Source organism: Calliphora vicina, chromosome 2 (genome assembly GCF_958450345.1).
Source record: "Calliphora vicina chromosome 2, idCalVici1.1, whole genome shotgun sequence".
NCBI classification, from domain to species: domain Eukaryota; kingdom Metazoa; phylum Arthropoda; class Insecta; order Diptera; family Calliphoridae; genus Calliphora; species Calliphora vicina.
The window spans coordinates 141903083-141929993 of NC_088781.1; the positions used below are offsets into that span (position 1 = coordinate 141903083).

Consider the following 26911-nt stretch of genomic DNA (forward strand, 5'->3'; position numbering starts at 1 on the left):
AGAGCACGCATATTTTAATTAAAATAGTGAGCATTTGTTAATATGTATATTGTACATACAAGTATTTATAAGTATTTGTTAAATATTGATTTAAATAACATGTGCTGCTGGCAGGTTATTGAAATGACTTGTGTTCCAAAAACGTGATTCAAACGTGTTTTAGTTGCGCCTGCGCAACTTCTTTTACATTGAATACAATAATATTTAACATTTTGTACAATAAAACAATTAAATATCATTATAATGGTCATTATGGAAATCCTCTTAGGTAACGTTTCTTAATTAACATTGAATTGAGTTTTTTTTATTTAACGTTTTGTTTGTACAAAATGCTAGGATTAAGTCTTTTAATGTTCCCTGTTGCATTAAAGAATTATTTTCTTGTATTGAAATGTTAAATTGAAATGATTTCATATTGTGTATATAATTGATGCTTAATGAAATTAACATATTTTAATTAGAACTGGTACTTATTGTCATAAAGACTATTTAGATTTCTAATGGATTAAATGATTGATTTAAATGTAATTAGATTTTATGGCAATTTCTTTTAACATGAAAGGCTATTAAATATTTTAAATACAATGTATTTATGGAGTCATAAAATGTATTCAATACCATTTATTATTTCTAAACGGAAAAAATTTACCAGAAATTCCCGGGATTTGGTAAAAGTTAATAAAAAATATTAAATGTTCCGTTTTCATCACCTTTTTGGACCCTTTTTCCCCCGAGTAGAAATAATATTCGAAAATGTCCATATTTCCAAGTATTTGAAAATAATATTCATTCAATTTTTATTGAGAAAATGTATTTTAATAAAAAAGTACCAAAAATGAATACAATTTTTTTTAGGCCTAAAGAATTCGAATTTCAAAAAAGTACGAAAAATAGATTTCTAGTGTTTATTGAGCTGATCCAGATGCACTTTAAAGTGTATTTTTATGTTTATTTATTTAAGAGATATACATGTAAAGGGTACTACAAGACTATTTTTACCCTTTATGGCCAGCCAGAGTTTCGAATTTCCAAAAAGTACCAGACACCTGTCGTCTCTGTTTTTGATTAAAGGCAGTTTATTTGTTTTGGAGATGTAGAGGTACAGGTTTTTTATAGATTTTATCCCCTTCAACGTTCCAATTCACAAAAATCCCTTCTTCTTTTGGCTGTTCAATGATGAATGAATCAATCAGTCATTCACGTTACTCTTTTATATACATGGATTTCAGAAAACTTATTTTATATATCAGAATTTTCTATTTGTATATCAGAATTTTCAAATTACATTTAAAAAATTTCAGAATTTTCCAATAATATTTCAAAAATATTTAATTGTGTTTCAAAATTTTATTTCAGAATTTTCCAATAATTTTTCAGAATTTAAGAAATTTTCATTTTTATTACAGAATTTTCAAATTGTATTTAAAAATATACAATTTTCAAAATTTCCAATTATATTTCTGAAAATTCCAATTCTAAAGTACAAATGGAAATTCCTGCAATAAAAGTAGAAAATGAATATGAACATTTCAAGCTCGAGGTCTTGAATATTGAATTTACAACATAATAGGTCGAATAACATAGATTATTATTAAAATTGGAAAATTTTAATGTTTAATATGAGAATTCCGAAATACAAATAGATAAGTAATTTGAATTACAAATAGAAGTCTCTGAAATACAATTAGAAATATTTAATAGTTATTGTCGAACTTTTTCAATTCAATATTAACCCCCTGTCTATACTTGACAAATATTCATCATAACAATAAATGATATTTCTTGTCAAGACAAAGTTGTCTAAGCAAAAGCACTAACAATTTTATCATAACGAAGAAATAATACTAATAAATGGAGACTATACCTGATAATTTTTTATTTAGACAACCATTTTGAAGTTTATCATGATTAAAATTTATCAGGTATAACCAGGGGGTAATAAGATCTTGTCGAAAAAAATAAAGAATTATTTATAAATTACAATTAAGCTCAACAATATCTTAATATTACAAATTTTAAAAAAGCTAATGGAAAATTCTAAAATTCATTTAGACATTTCTGAGTTATATAATTCCAATTATAATTAGAAATTTCTGCAAAACAATTAGAAATGTAAAAAAATATTTCAGAAAATAAATTAATCTAAACCTTAATTTGTAGACAAATTTACAAAATTTCAAATGTTTGCAAAAAATTTATTGAAATTGTATGTCCTGATAAAAATCGAATCTATATCGCGTCACATTTTTCGAAATTGGTTTTTTAACCTCAACAAAACTCATTAATACTGATTTAAAAAGCAATTAATAATTTTATACAAAATTTCAAAAATTATACGATTTACAGCACAAATTAATTCAAATTAAAATCTGTGAGAAAAAAATTATTAAAACTGTATTGTTTTTTTTATGTTACAAGTATTGTTAGCGGTCATGTTTTTATCAATTATTTTTTCCGTATGCATGCTGGTTTCAATATTATATACAATATATGTTTTTTTTTGCATCTTACAATGTCAAGTTCATGATGAAACTGAAACTGCAATTATTTATCTGTGTACAAGTTTATTTTTAATATCTTATGGATTGAGCGAACAAAAACAAAACGGTTTATTATTAATTTTATGAGAAAGAAAAGAATAAAACAAAAAGGTTTTAAGAAGTTGACACACATTTTACAAGAAAAAAATATATAATAATGATAACTCTAGAAAAATATAAAAAGGGGATCTTAAAAAAAGTGATTTAATAATGAAATTTTATATAAAATATTTAAAAATTTCAATAAAATGTTACAATTTTTAAAATTATATTTTATATTTTTTGTTTAATAATGAAAATGTATATCAAATATTTAAAATTTTCTTAACATCTATGAAAAAGTTCATAATCTTAATGAATTTTGAAAAAAATTATGTTCGATTCATAAAATTTATGCTAATGCGTATTTAATATATAAAATTTTAATTTTTATAGATTTATTTAACCTAAAACGGTTTGAGCTTTAAGCAGTTCTTTGCAATTCTAATTAAATTTAAAAATTCAAAACAAAATATTCATTGCCAAAAATTTCACCTTGAACATCAATGTTTAGAAAAAAGTTTTACATCTTTAAAGCAAATTAAGTAAATAAATCTATATGTTTATAAATACCAAATATTTGTTTAACTGAAAAAAATTATGATAATTTCAAAGACTTTTTAATACAATTTATGCAAGGTATTTTGCAATTCAGTTATTCTGTAGACAAAAAGCTAAATTGACATACAACTCATTTTTTCTTCAACTTAATTTTTCTCATAAGCCATAAGAGTTTTTATTATTTTGCTTGTCTATAAAAATGATTTTCAATTTCTTGTCCATACAAATCAAAGTTAAATAAAATACTTATTTGCAACATGTTTTATGGGCTCATTATTTTTGGTTTTTTTTTTCTCTCTGACAGAAGTTAAGCAAAACAATAGTTTTGAAATCCTCTTTAGCAAATTTATATTCGTTAGTCATGTATGTATTTGCAGAACCAAAAATCAGCTTAATCACAGCACACTTGTGTTTCGAATTTCCAAAAATAGTGATTGGCAAAAAATAGAGGGATAATAGAGATAAATCAAATCCATAAAAATTGCAGTAAAATGTTATTTTTATTTATTAGTCAACTTATTTCATTTGGAAATTTAATTACTAGCGTAAATATTGTATTAAAAAATTATATAAAATATGATAAAACAATTAAAGTTGTGAAACGATATTGGAAAGAAATTAAAATTTTCTAAATTACCAAGAAATGTAAGCTGACATCATTGTTGTAATCAATGGGTTTAATAAAAAGAATCGAAAACTAGAAATTTATAAATTCAATCATCTTCATTATTTAAGCTCGAGGACTTTTGTTAAATTTAAATTTTTTTTATTTATTTCAATAAAATTTTGTAACTTAAAGGATTTAAAGATTTTAATTTTGGACTTAATTTTATTTTCAGAAAATATTTTATTAGCTTAGTCTCTGAAAAATTGCACTCGTTTTTAAGCATTACAATTCAGTATTATTATTTACGTTTTCAAAATACCTTTTTTAGCCATGATATTGAACTTGAAGTAAGTTTTTTTTTTTTCGTTTATGTAATTTTCCAACTATGTATTTAATCAGCAACTTTTAGTTTTATGTTGTATCATCATAAATTGTGTATCACTCGTTTAGTTTTAGTTTATTAATTTCAAATAAATAAATAAATAGTAAGTAAGTAGCAGTAGTTTAATTCTTAAGTTTCGTTTATTTGTTTTAATGCAAGATCAAATAAATTTATTCATTTGGAACAGAGAAGTTTTGAAAACATCACGTTATTCCGTATTTTTTGTGTTGTGTTTTTGTTTTTTTTTTAGATTTGAGTTAATATGACAATTTATTTAACGAGGCCAAATTTTTCATTTTTTTATTTCAAGTATTTTCATGAAATTCAATTATATTGTTTACGAAAATATCACACACTCCAAAATTTAGTTAAATTCGTATTGTTTTGGTGCGGAATTATTTATTTTAATCCATTAAACTTTGAGTTTTTTAAGTAAATAGCTACTACATACATAATTTAGAATATTTGGGTCTAATTAAAATAAATTTTGTGATAGTTTGTCCAAGCAATACTTACAGGTAGGTGATCGTGCTCTATGGTTCTTTTTGCGCTCATTAAAAAATGAATTTAAAATGCCACAGGGATTCATAGAACGTTGAGCCTGAAGACTTTTATGTCTTTCCTGGGGAGTTGAGTTGATTGAGTTAACATTTTGTAGACCAGCTAAAACTGTTACTTGTTGATTAGAATTGGAATTAGAATTATGTTGCTGTTGTTCATCATCACAGTTTACGGCACTATAGCGTCGAGAAAAAAACTTGCCGAATTCTTTCATTTTCTCAAGTGTTTTTACATATAATTTTTACACACAAATTACTTTCTTAAGAATTTTTCTTGTAAAATTTAGAAAATTTTCTAAAACGCTTCTTTTTCGCTTTCTTTTTGTTATTTATTTAATTGATTTGATTTCTTTTTAACACTTTTATTTTTAATATTAACTTTATTTTGATTATGCTTAGAGAATTTCTTATTTAGATTTCTTATAAAAATGTTTATTACCGTTTAGACGACTGATCGCTAGCGTTGTTCGCTAATGAATAAACCCCTAGAAGTTACCCCAACTGACCAAGTAAGATTTTAATTTATCTTTTTTTTCGTTTTTCTGTTTCAAATCAAGCTTCAATCAATACGCAAACAATATCTTAAACGCTCTCACACTGTGACAGACACATAAGCAAAGCAAATGTTAAGAACTGCAAAAAAAAAATTGACACATACTCTCGCAAACTCATCGATAAACAACAACACAATCATCGTAGAGTCGGTCAGTCACTGTAAACAACAGCCAAACAAGATCGCGCTTCATTACGTTACGTTATTCTGCTGCTACATTTAACAGCTACCAGCAGCATAAAACGCTATTTTGTAAGTTTTTTTTTCCTTAGTTTGCACACACACAAGCCGAGACGAGAACTTTAGCCGCAGACATAGCCATAGACGGGTATATACCCCCCAAACATTAACTTTTGAAACACCCCAACAATAAAGCTGAATAATAAGGCAGCGCCGCAACTGCTGGTTCGTCATACAGTTAACACACGCCTAGCATCTATTAGAGACGGGACGGACTGGCATGTCGTAAGGTGTGTGTGTGAGTAAGTTTTATCTGTTGTCTGTTTGTCTATGATTTCTAGTTTTATATTATCATAATTGTATTAAGCCGGTAGATCGATCATACATACATAGTTTTTTTTTTATTTATTTATTTTTTTCTTTTTTTTTTGCTTTTTATTAAGGCTTATTTCGTCTAGGGGTTTTCCCTGCTTCCTTGCCTGGACTTAAACATAAAATCAAGTTGTATTTTTTTGTAATGTTTGTTTAATAAGTAACCTAATAATATGAGTAATGATTTTAACGATTAACATCAAGTTTACGCGTAACGAAGTAAATGCAAAAAATTGTTGGAAAATTTTTTACAAAATCTAAAAAAAAGTATGTAGTGCTGTATTTGAGAATTAACTATTTCAAGTCGTTCTTGCTATATTTGTGTTAATGTAGTCATTGCAAAAATAAATTGAGTTTGAAAATTAATCTTTCCTACATCTTAACTGAAGCACAAAAGCAGATGTGCAATATTTACGAATAAATTGAATTTGGTTTCAGATTTTCACGGTTTCATAAATATAACTTAAAGATCGTATACCTAGTATATGAATGATCTTTAGGATGAAAACGTTTTACTTGGTTTCAAATAAAATTATATTTTTGTTCGTTTGAAGATTATGGAACGAAACGAAAAAAATTCGATCCAAAAAATTATTTTTTTAACATTTGGTTTTCCACAGTTTCGAAATTAGCTTTGGTATGGTTTTTATATAGATTTAAAACTGTTGGTCAGATTTTATCATTTTTGATATTATATTAAAGCTAATGAATCGTAGATTTTTGAACACAATTTAAATTGTGCAATTTTCAGCATTCTTACAAACAATTTGAATATTGAACCTCGATAGAATACAAAACATAGCAAATTTCATAACTTAAAATTTTATATATTTTTTTTTTAATTTGTAAACGTATTTTTATAAAGATTTTTAATTGAATAATTACACTATGATATATTAAAAATATGCAGGGGTTCTCATATGTCAATTCGGTTTTATTAAATCCATAAAGTTCGGAAATACTTATAGTTTTTCTTGATCACCTCGTTTATTACTTTTTTATTAGCAAATCTAGTAAAATATTGTTATTCCTATGGGTCGATTATGGATGGTAACTAGAGTTTTTCACGGAAATTCCGCAAAATTTTCAATCCCGGGAAATTGTACAAGAATTCCCGTGAATTAGTTTCCTTAGTTTAATGTGATGTTTTTTGAACTTGACTTTCTCTAAAAGATGCTTAAAGCTCCAATACAAATGCAGAAGATTCATACAAGAAAAAAGATTTAACCCAAATTCACCAATAACAAGTTCATTATTCAAAATATTACAAAAACTCGTGAATGTTCACGACTGTCGCAGAATTCTATTCCGATCATATTTTTAGAATTTTGCTTTTAAACAAAGACTAAACGAAAATTTTTGGAATAAAACCACCTTCCGTGGAATTGAATTTTGTTTCTTCAAGTTTTAATTAACATCTTTACTTAATTTTTGTTTTAATAAGCAAAACATTGCCAATTCAAAATTAAATTAATTGGAATATAACGAAGGTAGAACAAAATCTGATGGAAATTGATGCCATTCCGATACAAATGACAAATGGTGGCAGGTTTGAATATAATCAAAATTAGAAATCGAGCCAGTTTATCTCTTTATATTAAGTTTTTATTCTATTTTTTTTTATTTGTATCCAATTACATTTTAAAACCGAAGAATTATTTTAGATTTTTAACGAAGTCTACATTCTTAAAATTGAATAATTTGTTCTAGGCGGGAATTACCGGAATCCCGGGAAATTTGAAAATGAATCCCGGTTTCCCGGGAAAGTGCGGAAAAAGAAAAACTCTAATGGTAACCGAAATTCAGTTGCGTTGGCAGTTGCCTAAATGATATTACAGATAGCAGATATCTTTTCTGTTGCCAAATTAGCAACAAGAAATTTATGGTTGCCATCTGCCAACGCAACTGAAGTTCGGTTGCCATCCATAATCGACCCATTAAAGTTACAACTTCAAAAAATCATAACTATGTTATTCAAAATGAATGAGTTATTTCTTTTATTTAAAACAGATATGTTTTACCTTTGGAAAATGGCTCTGTTACGGTCGTATAAGTTTCAAAAAACGCACTTTCGATAAATTTTCAATTCCTTCACATTCTAAGTTGATCATTAGCCAGTAAAATATTTTGTTCTTATTTTAGTGAAATAGCACATTAAAACACGTAAGTAAATAAAAATCAATTTAAAAATGAATGAGTTATACTAATTTTTGTGATAACATGTTTTTCGACTTTTACGTTTTTTTCATACAAACATATGACAGTTTATTTGGGGAGCATCCTGACTTTACGCTAACCTAACTTAGCCATTTTCCAACCGATTTTTACAAATATTTTTGTGTTTAAAAGGTGAAACTCATATCATTTACTTCACCCTTTTAAAATTAGTTTCAAAATAACATATTTATGATATTATAAAGTTGTAACCGTAATAATACCGTTATATCGCTAAAATGAAGTAATCGAGAACAAATATAAGTATTTCCGTACTATATGGACTCCAACAAAATAGAATTGCTACACGAGAACATAATTTTTTTGTTCACTGCATTATTATTCAAAATTAAATGAAGAATTTAAACGAATTATATTATTAATTAAATTAAAAATTTGAAATAAAATTTTGTTATGCACTGGTATGAATTTTTATTATATAGTAATAATAATATTAATAGAACTTTAAAGGTACTTGTAGAAAACTAAGTTTGAATTAAAATAAAAAGAAAATAAAAAACATGTCAAATTAAAAAAAAAAATAACCTAAAATGTTCCTTATCAATGCACTATGCAAACAGCAGCGATAAGCAATGTTAGTTATCAAAAATATAAACATAGTTGTTAAGTCAACCTAAAATGTATATTTTGTTACAACATATTAACAAATAACAAAATGATAAAACTACATTATCTCTTAATTATGAAAACCCTTAATGCTAAGATATGTTCATTAAATCTGCCCCTCGTTATATGGAATATTTTCACTGAAATCTGAATCTGAAACTAATTATATATATAAATTCTACATATATTATTTTTATTATTCAAATTTACAACTTCAGATAGGCGTAATATCCTAATTAGCTAAAAATTTAAACCAATTAGAGTTTTATAGGCAGGTCTAATTATACAAGCAAAACGGAACGAGGATGACAACATTCCAAACATTATATGATTGCAATTAAATTAATGTTTATTATAAACAATATTGGTTTATATAAATTTTCCATATTTGCTTTAAAATGAATGCAGCTTCTTAAGTGTCTAAATTTGTGAAATACCCACAGTTCTAATCTAAATAAATATTCATATAAAAAAAAGTATTTTGAAACCAAAATAAATTTTATTAGTACGAGTATCAAAACCGGATCATTTAATATAAATAATCAATCGATCACAATAAAAAAAACCACTCATTTTATTATCCGGTTTTTTCTAAATATTATTGTTATTATTTCTTTAACAGTATTCAAAATTTATTGTGGTCTTTTATATTAATATGTATTTACTTTTGAAACTACTCATATTTGTTCAATATCTTTGACAAAAAATAATATATGATGATAAAATGACAAATTTGTATGGGTTTTCGAAATGGGATAAACGGGATAAACCAGCTCAATATTTAAAATCTGATTTGCTAACCAATTGCGGATAATAAAATACCTGTAAATCTAGTCTAAGTTAAGTCTAATGTAAAATATCTTACACTTATACTTAATAAATACAAAAATCAAGTTATAACTGGATGCCTTGTTTATATTTTTTTTGCAAAATTATAGATATAAAAATACTCTATTTGAATATATTTTTAATAAAAGTACCAACAAAAAAAATTTCATAACAAATTTTTTTTGACAAAACCCACACCTTTTTTCTAAATAAAATTGAATAATTCAATAAAAATTTCATTACTGCCGCTTTTTTTTGCCAATTTTAATTAAAATAAAACAAATTTTAAATTAAAATTCAGTTTCAAACACTTTTCCCCACAGCAAATCATTGATTTTTGAATAATAAAATATTGGCAAAACTTTAATGTAAATGTATTTAACAATTTTGCAAATTTTTAGCTTTTTCCCGGTTGAATGCTCTTCACATAATTAAAAAAATTTCTGCGCAATTTGAAAATTATTTGTTGAAGACTTTGTTTAAATTAAGTTTCCCAACAAACACAAAATTGAAAATGTTCAATTGATAAACATAACTACAAAGGTTTCTGAAATTTAAAAAGAGGTTTAGGTTTTCAATTTGATATCATATATCAATTTCAAATTATTCTCAAACCTTAATATGTTCAAATAAAAAGAGGTCCTGAAAGAGGTGTGACGAAATTATGAGTGATGTAACACTGCATTTGTCACACCCAAGGCGAATTCAGGCAAATACATGAAAATTCATTAATTTTTTATGTATAGAGTTGACACTGAAAACAATGAGAGAATTGTTTCGAATGTCAAACTCCTGAATTTGTCTGAATAAATACCCTGTACATTTGAGAATAAATGAATTGCCCAAATTAATTCCCCTTACTATTTTCAAATGATTATTAAATCATCAAATGTGATATTTGAATAAAGGTTTGAGTGGACACAACTCCCAATTCGATATCAAATCTGAATGTTAGCTGGGTTTTAATTATTCTAAACATAAATTAAACAAAATAATAATTAAAATAAAGGATATTAGAAATGCGATAATCAAATACTTTTACTTTGCTCAACTGTTTATTAAATTGTTTATTTTGATTTTAAAAATACTAATATAAATCGTTTATATTTGGGCAATTTATGTAAATTAGCTAAAATATATAAGTACGAATATACACATAATAATGAGGTAAAATTCTATTTATTCCCAACGATTTTTAATAATACAATTAAAGATACCAGTTTTTTTTATTTATTTTGAAATAAAATGCCAGTGCATTAAGATGTTTTAAACAAATAAGAAATATTATTTGATATAGATAAATTTGATATAGATGTTAATTTTGTTTTTAATTTCTCATAAGTAAACTAAACATTTGCAGAAATATTTACTTGATGAAAGAAACCAAATTTCAACGTAAATAAAGAACTTGTTATTTTTTGGTACCATCCTTTGAGTTGTATATTTTTTTATATATTCAATCGATTTAAAAAAAAAAAGAATATTAATTTGTTTGGAATTATAATCACTTAATGAATTAGCTGTTTTTAACTTTTTGTTGAATCATGGTGAACATCAAAAGAAATTGCATAATTTCGTTTATCCCAGCAGCAAATTTCTATAAACGTTCTAAATCTGAAACTAATTAAGGTCAATAACTTTAAATACTTCTTTGATGCTTTAAATATAAGACTAAAACTATGTCGTAACCAGAATATGGCAACTAGTCGGAGTCAGTATTATTGTGGCAACAGAGATATGTCATGTCTGGTATGGTCTATTTTTGTTATGTATTGGACTCAGTTTGAAATGGACTCAGTTTGAAATGGCGAAATATTAAACATCAAAGTTGGATACAGTTATTCATAAAATATCTTTTCACCTCAACCGTTCTCGAAATAACTGCAATTACCGTTACCGATATAATTGTAAATACCGTAACCGATATTCCATAAATAATTTTAAATTAAAATAATCCAAATCCAATTTACCGTTTTGAATCGGTAGCCAACCTAGTAAAATAAATGATTTATTAAGCATTGGACCCCGTTTAGATGGCGAAACAACAAAATTTTAAGTTTGATGTTTTAAATATCGGACTAAAATTATATCATAAATTAAATTTTACCCTGAATTTTTCACTAATGTTTTTCGAAAATATGTTCAAATAAGCTTTAGAAAATATATTTCCTTAAAACCGGTTAACCGATTTAAAAAACCGGTTTGTCGCAAAACCGAAACCGCAGGAGTTTACCTGATTTCGGTTTTGGATACTCTAACCTCTGTTGTCTGTTAATTAAAATTAGAGAAGTTTTTGCTGGGATTTAATAGGAACAAAACTGGTTATAAATCCTATAATTAAAACGTAAATTTAGAACTTATTTTTTGTTAATAAATTCACCAAAAAAATAAAATGTGTTCTTTTATCTTTTTTACCACTGATTAACCGGCATTAGTCAGCACAAATGTTTGCAAATTCTTAAAAACGTGTATACATTTTAAACACTTTTTATATCTATGGAAGCTGGAAACACAGTTAGCTCTGTTCGTAACAAGAAATATAATCTTATTAATTACTTACAAACATGATTCACATGAAAAACTGAAACTCAACGTCCTTCAGTGTTAAGTTTTATGCAGTTATAAGGAAATTTCTAGAAAATCTTTTTAAACAAACTTTAACTGTTTTTTATTACACAGTACAACACATGATTTTGGGACTCAATTCTGACAATTGCACGTGAAAGTAGACCCAAAAATAAGAACTTCTGCATCATTAGTTTTGTCAAGTTGGCTGCCGTATTAATTTAATGGCCTTACGATTTTTTTTTCCTCAAGGTGGATTTTTATCACTTTTTCTATATTTTAGCACGGTTATATCTCGTATACCGTACGGAATATCTCTTTTGTGGCTGAAGCAAAGTTGTAGATATTGAATAGTAGAAAAAAAGTACGGAACATACCTACCCGAAAAAGGTGCATCCAGTGCCTTAAAAATCGCAAAAATGCGCATTTTTTAAAATTTTTTACCAATTTTTCACTTTTTTTGTTCAATAGCTGGATTACAAATGCAATTATGGACTGATCACCATGAAATTAGGTCGTGTGATTTGTGTCTATATAAAAGTTATTTATCATGAATTTTGTATGTATACCATCATTTTTAACACTTTAAAGTGCTGGTCTTATATGGGAGCTATGAATAATTACACAGTACAACATTTTTCAGTTCATTGCTTTGGGACTCAATTCTGACAATTGCACGTGAAAGTAGACCCAAAAATAAGAACTTCTGCATCATTAGTTTTGTCAAGTTGGCTGCCGTATTAATTTAATGGCCATACGAATTTTTTTTCCTCAAGGTGGATTTTTATCACTTTTTCTATATTTTAGCACGGTTATATCTCGTATACCGTACGGAATATCTCTTTTGTGGCTGAAGCAAAGTTGTAGATATTGAATAGTAGAAAAAAAGTACGGAACATACCTACCCGAAAAAGGTGCATCCAGTGCCTTAAAAATCGCAAAAATGCCCATTTTTTTTAATTTTTTACCAATTTTTCACCTTTTTTGCTCAATAGCAGGATTACAAATGCAATTATGGACTGATCACCATGAAATTAGGTCGTGTGATTTGTGTCTATATAAAAGTAATTTATCATGAATTTTGTATGTATACCATAATTTTTAACAGATTTATTCACTTTAAAGTGATTTTCGGAAGCTTATATGTGAGCTATGACTAATTATGGACCGATCATAAACAAATTCGGTACATATAATTTGTTCGGCCCAAGGACGAACACTGTTGAAATTGGCTGAAATCGGTTCATTATTTCACCTAGCCCCCATACAAATGTCCTCCCGAAATTGGACTTTATCGGTTATAAATGTATTATTTATATATGTATATACACAAATTTAGCTCCAAATAAATTTTATATATACAAAATTCAATTATGAATACATACATACAAAATTCATGATAAATTACTTTTATATAGACACAAATCACACGACCTAATTTCATGGTGATCAGTCCATAATTGCATTTGTAATCCTGCTATTGAGCAAAAAAGGTGAAAAATTGGTAAAAAATTAAAAAAAATGGGCATTTTTGCGATTTTTAAGGCACTGGATGCACCTTTTTCGGGTAGGTATGTTCCGTACTTTTTTTCTACTATTCAATATCTACAACTTTGCTTCAGCCACAAAAGAGATATTCCGTACGGTATACGAGATATAACCGTGCTAAAATATAGAAAAAGTGATAAAAATCCACCTTGAGGAAAAAAAATTCGTATGGCCATTAAATTAATACGGCAGCCAACTTGACAAAACTAATGATGCAGAAGTTCTTATTTTTGGGTCTACTTTCACGTGCAATTGTCAGAATTGAGTCCCAAAGCAATGAACTGAAAAATGTTGTACTGTGTTAATAAAAGACACTAAATCAAAAGTAACACCTAAAGCAATAGCGAATCAAGCCAATTCAAGACAAGACCAAATTGAGTCTATAGCCTAAGATCAACTTAGATATTTATGTATAAATAAACATAAAATACTAGAAGTTGGCTAACCAGTTTGCTTGCACTTGATTTCTTCATACATATGTACGTATTTTGCTACATATAAATAAACATATTTTTTCTATTCACATGTATATTTATTATTCATGTATATTTAAATCATCTATTATTATTTTTTTAAGATTTTGGCATTATTAATATTGTTATTTTTTCAAACTCAATAAATATTATTAACCAATCTTCACACATTATAGAAACTCCACAGTTATTTTTTAGGTTGTTTATTATATTTTTTTTCAATATCAGCTGTTAAATACAAACAAAATTGAACACGTTTTTTGTTTCTTATTTTATTTTTGTTATTTTTTGCGTTTTGTTTATTTCATTTTCGCGTAATAATTAATAACCTTTAAACTATTTTAGATTTCTTCTAGATTGTTCAAATGAATATATGTACATAAAATAAAAAAAAATATTGGAGTTTCGAAAAAAATACATTTTAATTAAAATACTTGTTTGCTTCGATTTTTGATTAATCAACCAATTTGCAATTATTTTGATGTCGCAAAGAATTTTTTTGTTACAGCTTCTTTCTATAAATTTAAAAACATTTACTATATATGTTCTTTATATGAATATATGTAAACAACTTTATGTACAATTACACTGTATTTATGTACGAATATTAAAGAGAATAAATATGTATGTATATGGATGTCAAAATGACGTTACGAAGATAAAAAATAATAATGAAAATGAAATTGAAAAAAACAATAAATAAATTTGCAAATCAAGCACTAAAGTGAGAAACTGTTTAAGAAAAAGAAATGTGTGAAGAGAATGTTTAACCCTTAATTTACTCTTTACAATGAATCAGCTAATGGATCTGATACATATATACATATGTATGTAGGTGTTACTGTTAATAATGGATTGAAATTAAGTTATAATAAATTAATCGAGTAAAGTTTTTTGAATGCTCTTTAAAAGAATTATAGAATACTGTTGGTGCAATGTTTTTAAAAGATTTATATTATAATACTTGACCAGTTTTGTCACATTCGTAGTTTTAAGCAGTCAAAATTTAATAAAGTCTTATTTTATTAAAATATTTAAGAGGAAAAATCTGATTAAGTAAAATCTGAAAGAAAAAATACTTCGAAACAGAACTTTTTAAAATTACAATGTAAACGCTAAAATGCCTCGTAAACTGTGCAATCTGTGCATTTTTACATTCTCGCAAAATTCATTATATTCAAATAAGGAACTCCCATATATTCCTTTGACTTATCCTAGTTTGTTGTATATTTTGTATTAATCTGATAAAATGTTGTTAAAATGAAGCAAGAATAGACCTTTTTAAGCCTATTGTTAAAAATATTGTCAGGAATTATGGTTTTCCGGAATTCAAATCACCGCTATCTCTAAATTAAAAGAGGCATTGACCTAAATATTTTCCAATCTTATTCCCTCAGGGATACTAAAGGTAGGATAATACAGGACAAATATTTACTCAAACGTTGTTTACTCTTACAAGTTTTTTGTAAGATCAATCAGTATCAAATAATATAAAAGAAGTTGTTAAAAGAAACAAAAGAATTAAAATATATTTCATTTAATAGTTACGGGTTTTTCATCAAATATTTGGCTTTAAGAAATATTTATAGACAATTTTTTCAAAATTAACCCTTAAATGCATGATTTTTACTTTTATTTTTCTATAAAGTATCAAATATTTAGTTGATTTTTATTTATTATATTTTCTTTAGCTTTAGTTTGATTAAGATTTTCTTTAGATGAAACTTTTCGTACTCCATTTGATTTTGCTGAAGGAGAATCTGAATTAGTATCAAGCTTATTTTCGTCTAAAATTAAGAGGAACTGGAATGTAGACAATTGGCAACAATATGCATTAAAGAGTTTTGGGCCTGGCTCACTAAATGCTAACGAACATTTTCTTTCTTATTTTATATTGAAAACAATAAAAAAAAAACAAATTTATTTGTTATTTTCAATATAAAATAAGAAAGAAAATGTTCGTTCGCATTTAGTGAGCCAGGCCCTTTATATTCGTGCAATTTATTACCTAATAAAAATGTTTCGGTCACAAATGTAACTATTGTACACTTTCACCTCAACACTTCCAAATAATTTAATAGTCATACTTATTTACGGCTAATGTCTAATCTAATTCACTTAAATGAAAAATCAAAAAGAAAATTGTAAAAAATTGAACCTTTTATGAGGTTATGACTATAAATTAATAGCATTTATTGAGAAACACGAAACAAAATGCGTTGTTATACAACACACTTTTAAAAGAATAAATAATTACAAACTCGTGTTTAAAGATTTATTAAAAAAAATAAATTATAATTACATATTATTAAAGTAACGTGTAACACATTATATCATTTTGGATAGTAGAAATAAAAGCTGTATTAAAATATAGAATGTTCTAATCAAAAAAAATTACTCCAATAATATTAACAGTTATTAAGTTTAAACCGCGCCCGACCGACACCAGGTGCCGATCATGATTATTTAACTACATGTAAAGCGAATGTCAATGATGATCATACACTTTATCAAATAAGAAACGAAAATCACTATCAATAGCTGGTTAGATGTTCCATATTCCATGTTCTCTTTATGCCGAACGCTGGTTTAAAGATTGAGAATTATTTTATCACATATTTTAATTCTCCTTTAATGACAGTTAAATGATTTTTTTTTTTGCATTTTAAGTGATTTGTATTTATTTAAATGTAAACTTGTGTTTATTTCTTTGCTTAATGTCATTAAAACAAATATATTTAATTCTGAAAGTGAAACTTTTTTATACACTGTCATAGACTTTACAGATAGATTCTTTAAAAATGAATTGATCTCAAAATATATTTTGTCAAAAATCTTCAAAAGTCAATGACCCTATTCGATACTATAGTCGTATGATTAGTGTGTATGTGAGATTAATTTATAAAGTCATTTAAATTTAAATACCTCTTTTCTTTTATAAATTTTTAAACGTGTATATGGATGAGTAAGTGGGTTTTTATTATTTAGCTATTTGATTTATTAAAGACAAATGCGGAAATAAACTGTTCCTATTGTTATTTCTTTTTTACAAAAATCATTTCTAATGATTTTACTACGTACTTTGATTGAATTTAATTTGATCGTATTTTAAAATGAAAATACAGTTTAGCATAGACTTAAGGAACTCTAATATAATTCTAATATCCATGTAATGTATTAATTTTACTATTAAATACAATATGTTCAGATCATTTCAATTCTTTCATGGAACGGGTTTTAAAACAGTGATTTTAAATGCATATTCTTAAGATTTTTAGGCATAATTTCCAATAATAAATGCATGAAATTTATTTGCATACTCTAATCGCTAAAATAAATTGGAATATAATTTTTATTGCATCGCAGCTTAAAAATATCCCCCGATAATATTTATTTATTTAAGAACCTACATACATTCATAATTAAATTCTATTTTTTTGTTTGTTTTTTGTTCACTTGTGTCAATATTTTTAATTCAACATTAATTAAAGCCATAATCAAAAGAAATAGCTGTGTTTCTTTAGCATTTTAAAATAAGCTGGGTTCAAAAGCATAAACTATTAATACATACGAGCACACGAACTAACGTACACAAACAAACAATTTAAATTAAATTTAAAACAAGTAAGAGTGCTATATTCGGCTATGCCGAATCTTATATACCCTTCACCTTTGTTGTGGATGCATTATTATTTTTTATAATTAGTATATAGGTATGTATGTACATTGCCCACTTTCAGCTTACAGCATCCTAAATTTATCAAGAACACAAAAAACAACAACAACGCCAAACGAAACAGAACACCAAAAGAAAAAACAAAAACAAAATACGCAAGGCAATGAAACCAACACACAACCAAACAAAAGTTCAGTTGTATAAAAAACGACAACAACGCCAAAAGAAACAAAACACAAAAGAAAAACAAAATACGCAAAGCATGCACATTCAAACATACGATTTGTTGATTTTTTGTCAAAAAAACCAACACACAACCAAACAAAAGTTCAGTTGTATAAAAAACAACAACAACTCCAAAAGAAACAAAACAAAAAAAAAAACAAAATACGCAAAACATGCACATCCAAAAACATACGTTTTGTTGCTTTTTTGTCAAAAAAAACCAACACACAACCAAACAAACGTTTAGTTGTATAAAAAACAACAACAACGCCAAAAGAAACAAAACAAAAAAAAAACAAAATACGCAAAACATGCACATCCAAAAACATACGTTTTGTTGCTTTTTTGTCAAAGCATGCAATACATTGAGTTTTTTGATGAAATTTTCAGAGGTTGTCTCGGATTTTTGCTCATATCTCCGTTATTTATGGACGGATTTTGCTGATTTTAAATAGCAAAATTCTCGAAAGTATGTCTGACAGAATTGTTGAAGATTTGGATCCCGGAGATATCTGGGGCCTTCAGAAAATTGATTTCAACAGACAGACAGACAGACAGACAGACGGACAGACAGACAGACAGACAGACAGACAGACGGACATGGCTTAATCGACTCCGCTATCTATAAGGATCCAGAATATATATACTTTATAGGGTCGGAAATGAAAAATGTAGAAATTACAAACGGAATGACAAACTTATATATACCCTTCTCACGAAGCTGAAGGGTATAAAAAGAAATACGTTAGACTTTAAAATTGTTAGAAATAGGTACATCAGAACTAAGTCTACCACAACAAAAAATAGAAGAAATTGCGTTTTACGTTTACTCAAATAAAAACAAAAAAACCAGAATAAAGAAACCAAAATCCCATTATATTATCAAAGACTTGTATTTTATCGTAACATAACAATAATAAAAACAAATCAATATTTTTAATATATTAATAGAACATCAAACTGAAAACAAATACATAAGACACGTATATTTACACAAATAACAGAAATCAAATAATTTTGTATTACAAAAATCTTTACATCTAAAATAATTGTTTTGTTCATAAGATTTAAACATCAAATGAAATATAACGCCATAACTATTAAAGGATGTTGAAAAACTGATAAATAAAATGTTAAAGAACTTTGAAAAAATATTGTGACATTGAGTTTTCAAACTCAAATGCTTAAACTAAACCGCTTGGTGCCTGCACATCAAAAGATACTTGCAGCTAAAATTTTACAATACAAAAGAAACAATCATAAATAAAACAAAAAAAAACATAGTTTGAAGCATTAAGTAATAAATATACAAAATAAATAAAAAAAACTAAAATTATACAGAGATTGCTTGCCGCTTTGCAGTTAATTTCTTACACATAATATTTTACAATTATTATTTATGTAGTAAGTAGTCTTAATCTCAATGAATGAATTAGTTTTTTTTAATTGTAATAAAATTTCATTATCAACACACGCAATAATAACACTCGTGTATTGTACATACATAGTTACTCAAATTTCACAAAAAGACTTTAAAATTTTGAATTACAAACAAAAAATTTAATTGAAACCCATATTACATTATCAAAGGAAGGGAAGCCATTCATTCATTCACATGCGCCCCTTTTGACCCCTTGACGTAAGAACATAGATTAAGACTAAAAACCTATTGTATAAATAATTAAATTAATTGTGAAATCAAGTGAAATTTAAACTTTGTCCAATTGTAATAAATATGTGTGTAGGTAGGTATATTAGACTTGTCTTGAAAACATAAAAATGTGTTTCTTCGTTCTAGGCTCTAAAACTAATTGAGGCAAAATAAGCAGCAAATCGATCCCATTTTTCTTTATTTTTAAAAAAAATTTAATAATCTTTTTTTTAGATGTTTTCATTCTGCATAAAATTAATTACAAATTGTATGTAAAACACACATCGAAAACCCAAATATTGTTATATAAAATATTTGTTTATATATTTTTTACATAAATAAATTATTTCCACATATTTTCTATTCCATATTAATAATTTATTTCTTGTTATAAATATAATTTTATGCAGAAATAACATAAACAGATTATTTAAATTTTAAAATCTTTTTAAAAATCAAAAACTAATATTTTTATACAATTTTACAAGCTTTAATAAATTTTTGTCCCGTTTTTCCATTATCCGAAAGTCTTAACATGTTTCCTCAATTAGTTTTAGGTACTAAAGAACAAAACAAGTCCAGTTCCTAAAAATAATTTTTCACGCTCAAACAGTTTTTCACAAATACATTATTAAATACTCTTCATCTTAGTATACCTTAAAATAAAACGAAAGGGCGTTCGGAATACCATTCATTTAATATATTGCACTATTATTTATGAACAGCACTAAGAATCCGAGATCAAAGGTTCAAAAGAATTAATTCTTAATGAAATTTTCAGAATCATATAAAATAATTTCTCTTAACCATTCCATTAAATAATTAATTACGAATTAATAATTAGGCATAATTCCTTAGTACTTCAAACGTATTGAATTAATTATTTATAGAATTAAGTCCTTATTGAATCAATAAATTTTTCTTCATTTCAAATCTATTACAAAGTCAATTGTTTTCAATTCAATTTGTAAATGATTAAAAGCTAAACAAAAACAAAACAGTATGAAGAAAAAATGTTTTCATTCAATTTCTATATAATATCCCATTCAGACCGAGACAAATTAAGCAATTCGATTTGGTTAATTTACATTATATTGCAAGAAAATAGCAACAACAAAATAAGTTTTTCATATATTTTATGGTATCAAATCAGGCGCGGATCCAGAAGGGGTGAAATAGGAAATTTCCCCGCCCAAAACCGAGAAGTTTTCATATAAAAAAAGGAATAAAAAGAAAAATGTAGAACAAATTTTAATTATCCCCCCCACCCCCAAATGGTTGACCTGGATCCGCGCCTGTATCAAATAGTACCATTTAGTTTTATGATAGTTATGTTCAATCGTTCATTCAATAAAAAATACGCTTAAGAATCAGTTTCCGATATGGATATACTTTTTGCTGAACTTAATAGCGAAACGATATTACCCATATTAATGAATACCGGTATTTAAACGAAACGAAATATTTCGAAATCGCTCTCAATACCTTTAGTCAATATTAAAATGTATTAAAAGCATTTCAGAAATCGCTTTCCAACAAATTAACTTAAAAGACAATAATGCCCATGAGAAGTTATTACCCTAATATCTATATATGTACATGTGCAAATAATTCTTGATTAGAAAGCAAAATGTGCAAGTATAAATACTTATTTTTTCACAAAGATAATTTCAAATCTTTAAACTACATTTGATGATTATAGTGGAATAAATAGATTAATGTACATCCATTGAACCAAACTAGCGTTTGGTTAACAAAGCAACATTTAACCAACGATACGGCTCTACGTTTCATCTCCAAGATCATAAGTTTCTTAACATTCAAATTATGTATATTAATTGCTTAATTACTTAGAAATGTTACAAAAAATTACGAAAAGACTTAAAACTTTTCATATTGTGCAGATAATTAAGGTCTTATTTTCTAAATCCCGGCTCCAATTTTATATGGAAAACAAAAACAAAATATAAAAAGTTTGTTTTTGTTTTCATGAAAATTTTATTGTTTTTAAAAGGCAAAGCAACACATAAAAATTTTGTAATAGATTTAATTTTTTATTTGTATTGAAAACAAAAACAGTTTTTTGAAATTTTTGATGTTTTGTTTTCCATATAATTTTCCATCATTTGACGAACATTACATAGAGACGAAACGTAATTATGAAAAACCTAACTCTTGTCTCGTCTCTATTCAATCATTGAAAATAAAAACAATTTTTGGAAATTTTTGATATTTAGTTTTCGATATACAAAAGACCATAGAATTAATTGTGAAAAATCTAACTCTTGCAACAACATACATAATACATTTTATTCAATGTATTTTGTTGTTGTATCAGACATACGATTTGTTGTATTTTTGTTTGATAATACGGAGTGTCTCGTCTCTATTCAATCATTGAAAACAAAAATAATTTTTGGAAATTTTTGTTATTTTGTTTTCGATATACAAAAGACCATAGAATAACATAGAGACGAGACGTAATTGTCAAAAACCTAACTCTTGCAACAACAAAATTCATGCTAGTCAATGTATTTTGTTGTTGTATCAGACATATGTATGATTTGTTGTATTTGTTAAACATTTTATAAAATCTTGTTTCTAAGCTTTTAAAGAACCTCCTAAAAGTATGCTAATGTTCATATATTGACAAATAACATGTATGTTTTGCCACTGTGATAAAATTAAAGGTATTTGTCAAAATTTCAATTCATTTCCTGCCGCAGAGAAACAAGGCGGCCTACAATTTTCAGCGGCGGCTGGACTATTTTCTTCCGGCGGCAGGAAAATTGTCGGACTATTTTTTTGTAACCACTTTTGGAGGTTTTAAAGTTTTAGTTTCAAACACACATTTTTAACGACCAACCACTACATATATAAATGTAACTGGGAAGCAGTAGTTTTCTAAAAAATTAACTTGCACATTTTTGTATTCATTGAAAAGGTGCATACAAATTTAGTAAAACAACACATATACATTTTTTTTAAAAAAAGTTAGAACTTATCAAATGACACCTTAGGCAATTTATTATTTTAATTGTTTTTTGGAATATAAATTTTTTTGTAAACTTACATTTAATTATCAGTATCATGAGAATTTTTTTGAAGGATTTTTAAGAAACAAATTTATATTTATTCTTTGTTGCAGCATTCAGTTTTATATCTTCTCACAAATGTTTATTGTTTGTTTTTTTTTATTATTATAATAATTATTTTTTTACTTAGTTTTTCTTTTCAAAAAAAGTGTTCTTTGTCGCTGAGTAAAATCACGCATTTAAAATCCAAATTTTAAATATTATTTATTTATACTCAAATATAAATTTAATCTAGACTTAATCATAAAAAACGAACCATACTTTCAACTTTTTTTAAAATAATACACAACTTAATTAATTGATAAGAACTTTCTTTGTATAAGTTAATTTATATTTATAATAACAGAAAAATATATTAAAAAAGCAAAAAACTCGTGTAGCAAACGTCAAACATCTCTCAAACAACAAGTAAGTAAGTGTGTATGTAACGCTATAAATTTGAAGACAATTGTAAGATTTTAATTATTTATTTCTACAATGTAATCGTAAGTGGTCCATATTCTTTATGTTATGTTATATGTTAAAAACGAGGAAAACAAATGATTTGTTTTGGTAATAAAACAAATAATAAAAACATATGTAAAGAATGGGGTTGATTTTCCTTGAATTCAAGGTTGTTGTGAGTTCCAAGCCGAATGATAAGCCAATGGCGTAGATATTTTGTTGCTATTGAGCCATCGCAGCAATAAACAAATATCAATTAACCTGCCTTAAGCTTTTTCGTGATAATAAAACCAAACACTAAAGACCTAGACCTAGAAATACTGACAAAAATATGATTAGGCAAATATTTATTTCTAAAAAATATTAGTATTGTCTGAGGTTTAACCTAATTTTTTAGAAAATTTTAATTGAAATTGGTTTATCGATAATTCTTTTTTGGTTCCATCATCTATCTATCGTCTTTAGCTAATGTTTACCATTTCAACTCATAATATTGGGGTTTAAAATAATTTAACGTTTTAATGTTTCGTGATTTAGTGAGTTAGTTATGACCGCGCATATCTCTAGACTTTCTTTCCGATTATTTGCTTCTCGAACACTTTGACAAATATCTACAATACAAAATCGCGGAATTTTTATATATATCGATATTGAAATTTATTTAAAAAAAATAAGAAGTACTAGAAACTAAAATAAACTAATACATCTGGACTGACACAGAGATGTGTCACTGACGAATCTGATAAAATTTAGATCTTTTTTCGAAGAACGATAGCAACCAAGACCAGATTCATTTGCCCTGCGGCTAACATTTCAAGAACTAACCTCTAGAGGAGTCTTTTTTGAGAATTTCTTAAAAACTCTTTTTATTAAATAATCTTGTCCTGGAGTTGTTTTACGAGGACTTCCTCCCAAATGTTGAGTTTTTACAGTTTCACAAATTTGAATTTTTAAAACAGCTGATTTATTATTCTAATTGAATATTTATGAATACAGTTACTTTTTTTCTTCAATCCATCATTAATATATTTTATTAATTTCGGAAATCCAAGCGATTGAACGAAAAATTAAACCGAAACCAAGGTGCATTTAATAAGGTGTCATCGAGAGCACAGCTGATTATAGAAATAGCACGCGATAATAGTTGTGTTCGCGTACTTGATAATTTTTAATAATTTGTACAAATTATCACTGAAAGTTACGGGATTCCGTTCGTATACTTTTAAAAACTTGTAACGAGAGAGCAAGAGATTGGTAAAAGTGACAGTTCGTAGATAGAGAACATGATATTTTTTACTGGACATTTTTTGTCCAGTAAAAAATATCAAGATAAAAATATGGTTGCATATGCAAACAAAACTAAAAAGTTGAAAATTAATACAATTTACAAGTTTTGCAAAGACAATAAATAAGTAAAATAGCACAAAACAAACGTTTTAAATTGATTTATAATAAAATACAACTTATTTTTACAAATTGTTGTTCGCGTACTTTTTCTGGTTACTTTTCAGATTGAGAGTAATTTATTTTTACTCTCTAAAATAAAGTTACTGGATATTTTTTACTGGAATGTACGCGAACACACCTAATATCAAACTACATATATAAAAAATATTTGCCGGTACGCATTTATGTCAAATTCCATATAAAAACCGAAACGATATTTGCGTTTCAAGACAATTTTTAATGTTGTACCAAGTTTTAAAACCTCATTATTTGCAAGTTTTCTGGCAAATAAGTTAAATTAATTTAATTTATTTTTCGTGAAATAAAATTTCTTGAAAAAATTCAAATGTTTATATTTTTTTCAACAAATATTTCTTTGTTATGCTTGAAAACTGTATTGAAACATTTTTTAACGTTTGATTTTGATATTTCAAATTCACTAGTGTTTGTTGCAGCGAATACTACTACACATGTAAAATTATCAATATATTGTTATAACAACAGATAGACTTTGACAGCTCAAACAACGCGTTATACAAATACGGAACTTTTTCGAGGATCGGTGCTTTGCTTTTTAGAATTTTTTACTGAAACCTAAATATTTTTTTTAAAATTGTCCAAGTTTGGATAGGTCTGGGGGATACTGTGTCCGCTTAAGTGAGCCCAATTTTACTTTACATGCTTTTGCATTAAGTTTTCTTTCCGGAACATATAAAAATTGTATATAGTCCCAAAGAAAATTTGTTTCTACAAAAGAAAAAATATAGGGACTTTTTTAGGAAAAATCGTAAACAATTAGGCCCATTTTACATGTTCCAACTTTGGATGCGTGTAACTTTTTACACGGACGAGATAACTGTTACCAAGTTTTTTTTATTTTATTTAGAATTTTATTGCCAATATAGCTGATATTTTGGCAATAAAATTAAAAAAAATAAACCTAAATATCTCTTCAACTGAAGGAGATAACCTACACATGTAAGCGTATTTTTTGTAGATCTTCTCAAGGACTATTTATATTTTAAATTTCAGCTCATTCGGATCATAAATGAATTTTTTTAAAAATTTTGAGACCCGAGGTGACCAACTTTGAGGGGGCACAAACTAGCCTGTATTACCCATAGGAAGCTGAACAAATGTAATTCAACTCAAAAACACCTCAGCTCTAACCATGTGAAATTTTGTAATAATATCCCCAATAGTTCCCGAGATACCGAATTATTTCCAAAAAAAAAGTTTCTAAACCACAAAAACAAATTACATGTGGTTTTTGTAAATGTTGTACTTGTTGTAGAATCGACACCACCTTATAATAAATTCGACTTGATGAGCTAATGAAATTTTATTCACCTCTAATAAAAATTTAGACTTAGAAACGAAAAATTCGTTTTGAAAAATTTTAAAGTTGAAATAGAAACCTAATAGAAATATGCATTTATAATTATTATTAGGCGTAGTTTAAAACAAAATATGTCATTGTATTGTACCTCACTGCGTATATGATATCTGATATCTCAAATCCAAACTATTCTCAAATATGAACCCAAAGTTATCAAAGATATTAATATAATAATAAAACTGTATTTTTGCTCTCCTGAAAAGTTATTATAAACACATAGGACTTCTTGTGGGTGCTCGAAGATATGTTCATGAATGATAATCTGTGAAAGTCCTTAAGGTTTATATTGAATATCATATCACATTTTCTTCCATCATCATTTAAATATTATATGTAAGTAATACCAATATGTACGTACATAAGGAATAAAAAATTATTCAACAGAGTAAGTGAAGCATTTAAATGAGGTTAAAATATTGTTTATTTTAATTTTATTAATTGGCTGGTGTGGATTAAATCATTGACGATTTCCTACAATTATTTTCCAAAATTAGGCATGTGCAAGCAGTTAGGTGAAATTGTCTCTTCATTTGTTTTGTTTTTTTTATTTTTAAGAAGACAGAAAATACATTATTTAAGCAAAGTTCAATGAAAGATTATCAATTTTTTTTATATAATTTTTGTGCAATTTGTTGTTCTCACGTTTTAATAAGTGTGAATTGAATAGTTTTCTGATTATTTTCATAGCAATTTTTTTATTAATAAATGTAAACATTACAAAATTACTGTTAGATTTTCTGATAATAAAAGTAATATGTAGGAACATTAAGCTAATCTCCCAAAATACATTCAATAACAGAAAAATATTTTTGCAATATTGTTTTATTGAAATGGGTGTTCTGTTCAGGCAACATTCTGCGTGCTTCGCTCATTATACGGTGATGCCCATTTCTGGAAAGATACCAATCAAAATGACATCAAATTGT

The 26911-nt window shown here is 26.3% G+C and overlaps 1 protein-coding gene across 2 annotated transcripts in view; it reads right to left on the reverse strand.

Annotated features, from left to right (window-relative positions):
• The window catches only part of LOC135952413 (scavenger receptor class B member 1), a 46629-nt gene extending 23825 nt beyond the window's left edge, over positions 1 to 22804 (reverse strand). Inside the window, exon 1 of one of the 2 annotated variants that reach the window (XM_065502337.1) lies at positions 22675 to 22804. In XM_065502337.1, coding sequence (XP_065358409.1) covers positions 22675 to 22693 — 19 coding nt within the window. In that variant the 5' untranslated portion in view covers positions 22694 to 22804. Of the gene's footprint in view, positions 1 to 4645; positions 5392 to 22674 lie in introns of those variants that run through there. The other variant, XM_065502338.1, reaches the window with a different exon arrangement.
• Positions 22805 to 26911: the final 4107 nt, after the last annotated feature.